The sequence below is a fragment of the Octopus bimaculoides genome, chromosome 4 (assembly GCF_001194135.2).
Source record: "Octopus bimaculoides isolate UCB-OBI-ISO-001 chromosome 4, ASM119413v2, whole genome shotgun sequence".
Classification (NCBI taxonomy): domain Eukaryota; kingdom Metazoa; phylum Mollusca; class Cephalopoda; order Octopoda; family Octopodidae; genus Octopus; species Octopus bimaculoides.
In genome coordinates this window covers 129,514,916-129,518,390 of record NC_068984.1, presented here as the reverse complement: position 1 = coordinate 129,518,390, position 3,475 = coordinate 129,514,916, and the positions used below count along the sequence as shown (strand labels likewise).

Sequence of the window (3,475 nt, the reverse complement as noted above, 5' to 3'; positions counted from 1 at the left end):
GTCCGAGTTAGCTAGTCTTGAGTGGTCGATCCTAACCCTAACCCTATCCCTAACCCTTACTCTAACCCTGTCCCTAACCCTAACCCTATCTCTAACCCGCGTGTGCAAATGAATACGTGTTTAGGGTTAGGGTTAGGATCGACCACTCACGACTAGCTAGCGCGGACGCGCGACTGCGCGTTCGGGTTCGCGCTGCTTTAGTAGTACCGGAAACTGAAAGTAGCCTGTTGTATATATGCACATATATATCTGTGTGTATGTGTTTTTGTGTCTGTCTTTGTCAACCAATACCTCTTGACAACTGATGCTGGTGTGTTTACGTCACCATAACTTAGTGGTTTGGCAAAAGAGAACGGTAGAATAAGAACCAGGCATATAAAAATAAGTACTGGGGTTGATACATTCGACTGAAAGTTCTTCAACGCAGTGCCCCAGCATAGCCAGAGTTTAATAAGGGAAACAAGTGAATTATAAAAGTGTGTGTGTGTGTGTGTGTGTACATGCACGTATATGTCAATATATACTGTGAGAGAAAGAGATATAAGATGAGATAGAGTACAAAGGGAACAAAAGGAGTGTATGAGAGAATAATCTAGAGATGTGGGGATGTTGTTATGTGTGCATAGGAAAAAAACTGAGGGATACAACCAAAGTGTGTATAGACTTCAAAGGGCCAAGAAGTGGAGAAGGATAGTGAGGAAATGAACTATGTGTCATGGTGCAGTTAAGGATATTAGTATTAAACAGAGGTTATAAGTAACTTGACCTTGAAGATAATGCTGGTATCACATAAAAAACACTGGTTCTGGTGCTATGTTAAAAGCACCCAGTACACTCTGTTAAGTGGTTGAAGTTAGGAAGGGCATGCAGCTGTGGAATGCATGCCAAAACAGACAATAATGGAAACTGATTTGGGCCCTGTCGTTGCCAGCTCCTATCAAACTGTTTAACCCATGCCAGCATGGAAACCGACATAAAATGATTATATTGACAAATACATAACAAGTGGACAAAAGACAGGATAGTCATGGATGCAATGTTTTTGATCATAAGTTTGCTCAAACAAGGCTGATCTGGAGCTAAACAACAATGACAAATGATGTTTGTCATGAAAGAAGAATGTTAATGTCCATTATTCTGTTGTTTAATATAACGGTGCACAATGTGAAGATGTAACTGTAGTTTACAAACATGTAGATTTCATACAATTTTTAGGACATAATTTGTCTATCAATATAGAAATGTTGTTAAATTTTCATGTTTATCTATCCCTTGTATCTTATATTGTGTCTTTGTTATTTCAGATTAACTGATAACATTGGCATAAAAGAAGTTTTTTCACAGAGGATATATCTTCTATATTTATGATCTCTTGAAGATTAAGGAGAATGTTAAGCAGAAGAGATACAATCCTTTTATGATAAATCTATGACAGGATCACTGTGAAATACTTGCTCTGAATTGAGAAGAACAACAGCCTGGTGTGTTTGAATTGCAATTAAACTTATATGGATTTCTAAGAGTTCTCAGGATATTCAAGTTTCAGAGAAGACTGTAGCAGATAATGGTGGAAATATTTGAAAAGAATAAACTGTAATTAGAATTTAATACTGTGGAAAATTTTAAATATTTGATCTATTTTCATCCATTGAAGAAATGCCGAAAGCTATATGTAAATCATCACATGATTGTGATATTTGTGGTAAATCATTCAGGTCAAGTAGTCACATAATTATTCACAAGCGTATTCATACAGGAGAGAAACCATTTCATTGTGATATTTGTGGCAAATCATTCTCTCAAGATGGTATCCTATCTAGACACAAACGTATTCATACAGGAGAGAAGCCATATCCCTGTGACACCTGTGGCAAATCCTTTTCTCTTAGTAATGCCTTAGTTAATCACAAGCGTATTCACACAGGGGAGAAACCATATTGCTGTGATGTCTGTGGTAAATCATTCTCACAGAATAGTACATTAATGAAACATGAACGTATTCATACAGGAGAGAAGCCATATCACTGTGATATCTGTGGTAAAACATTTGCTTTAAATAGTGGTTTAACTTCTCATAAACATGTGCACACTGGAGAGAGGCTATTTCACTGTGATATCTGTGGTAAATCATTCTTTAAGCATAATCTCCTACGTAATCACAAACGTATTCATACAGGAGAGAAACCATATCGCTGTGACATTTGTGGTAAAACATTCTCTGTAAGAAGTGCTTTAACTCCTCACAAGCGTATTCATACAGGAGAGAAGCCATATCAGTGTGATATCTGCAGTAAATCGTTCTCTGTAAGTAGTGCCTTAACTACTCACAAGCGTATTCATACTGGAGAGAAACCATATCCCTGTGCTACTTGTGGCAAAACCTTCTCTGATAATTATATCTTAATTAATCACCAGCGTACTCATACAGGGGAGAAGCCATATAACTGTGACACCTGTGGTAAATCATTCTCACAGAATGCTACATTAATGAGACATAAACGTGTTCATACAGGAGAGAAACCGTATGACTGTGATATCTGTGGTAAATCGTTTGCTTTAAATGGTGGTTTAACTTCTCATAAACGTGTTCATACTGGAGAGAGGCTATTTCACTGTGATATCTGTGGTAAATTTTTCTCAACTGTAAGTAATGTAAGTATACATAAACGTACTCATACAGGAGAGAAACCACATCGCTGTGATATCTGTAGTAAATCATTCTCTGTAAGTAGTGCCTTAACTTCTCACAAGCGTATTCATACTGGAGAGAAGCCATATCAGTGTGATGTTTGTGGTAAATCGTTCTCTGTAAGTAGTGCCTTAATTACTCACAAGCGTATTCATACTGGAGAGAAGCCATATCCCTGTGATGCCTGTGGCAAATCCTTCTCTGATAATTATATCTTAATTAATCACCAGCGTACTCATACAGGGGAGAAGCCATATAACTGTGACACCTGTGGTAAATCATTCTCACAGAATGCTACATTAATGAGACATAAACGTCTTCATACAAGAGAGAAACCGTATCACTGATATCTGTGGCAAATCATTCACTAACCATAGCATGTTACATAATCACAAACGTATTCATACAGGGGAGAAGCCATATCGTTGTGATATCTGTGGTAAATCATTCTTTCAAAGTAGACACAGAACTGTACATACAGGAGAGAAACCATTTGAGTGTCCTATTTGTGGCAAATCGTTCTCAGGAATACATCAGGTAATTGAGCACAAACGGATTCATACAGGTGAAAAGCCCTATCAGTGTGATGTTTGTGGTAAATCCTTCTCTCTAAATGGTAATTTGACTAAACACAAAAGTATTCATACAGACAAGTGACCATTTCACTGTGATATGTATGGTAAGTCATTCACTCAAAAATCCAACTTCGCTTCACATGGATCTATCCATAAAAATATGTGACTGCAGCATTCACAAAACTAATTATATTTTACCACAGCAAACAAT

General features: G+C 37.2%; 1 protein-coding gene across 2 annotated transcripts in view; it reads left to right on the top strand.

Moving 5' to 3' along the window:
- LOC106872452 (zinc finger protein 271) overlaps positions 1 to 3,037 on the top strand; it is a 5,429-nt gene extending 2,392 nt beyond the window's left edge. For both annotated transcript variants that reach the window (XM_052967488.1, XM_014919460.2), the window contains exon 2: positions 1,305 to 3,037. In XM_052967488.1, coding sequence (XP_052823448.1) covers positions 1,657 to 3,036 — 1,380 coding nt within the window. In that variant the 5' untranslated portion in view covers positions 1,305 to 1,656 and the 3' untranslated portion in view covers position 3,037. The remainder of the gene's footprint in view (positions 1 to 1,304) is intronic.
- Positions 3,038 to 3,475: the final 438 nt, after the last annotated feature.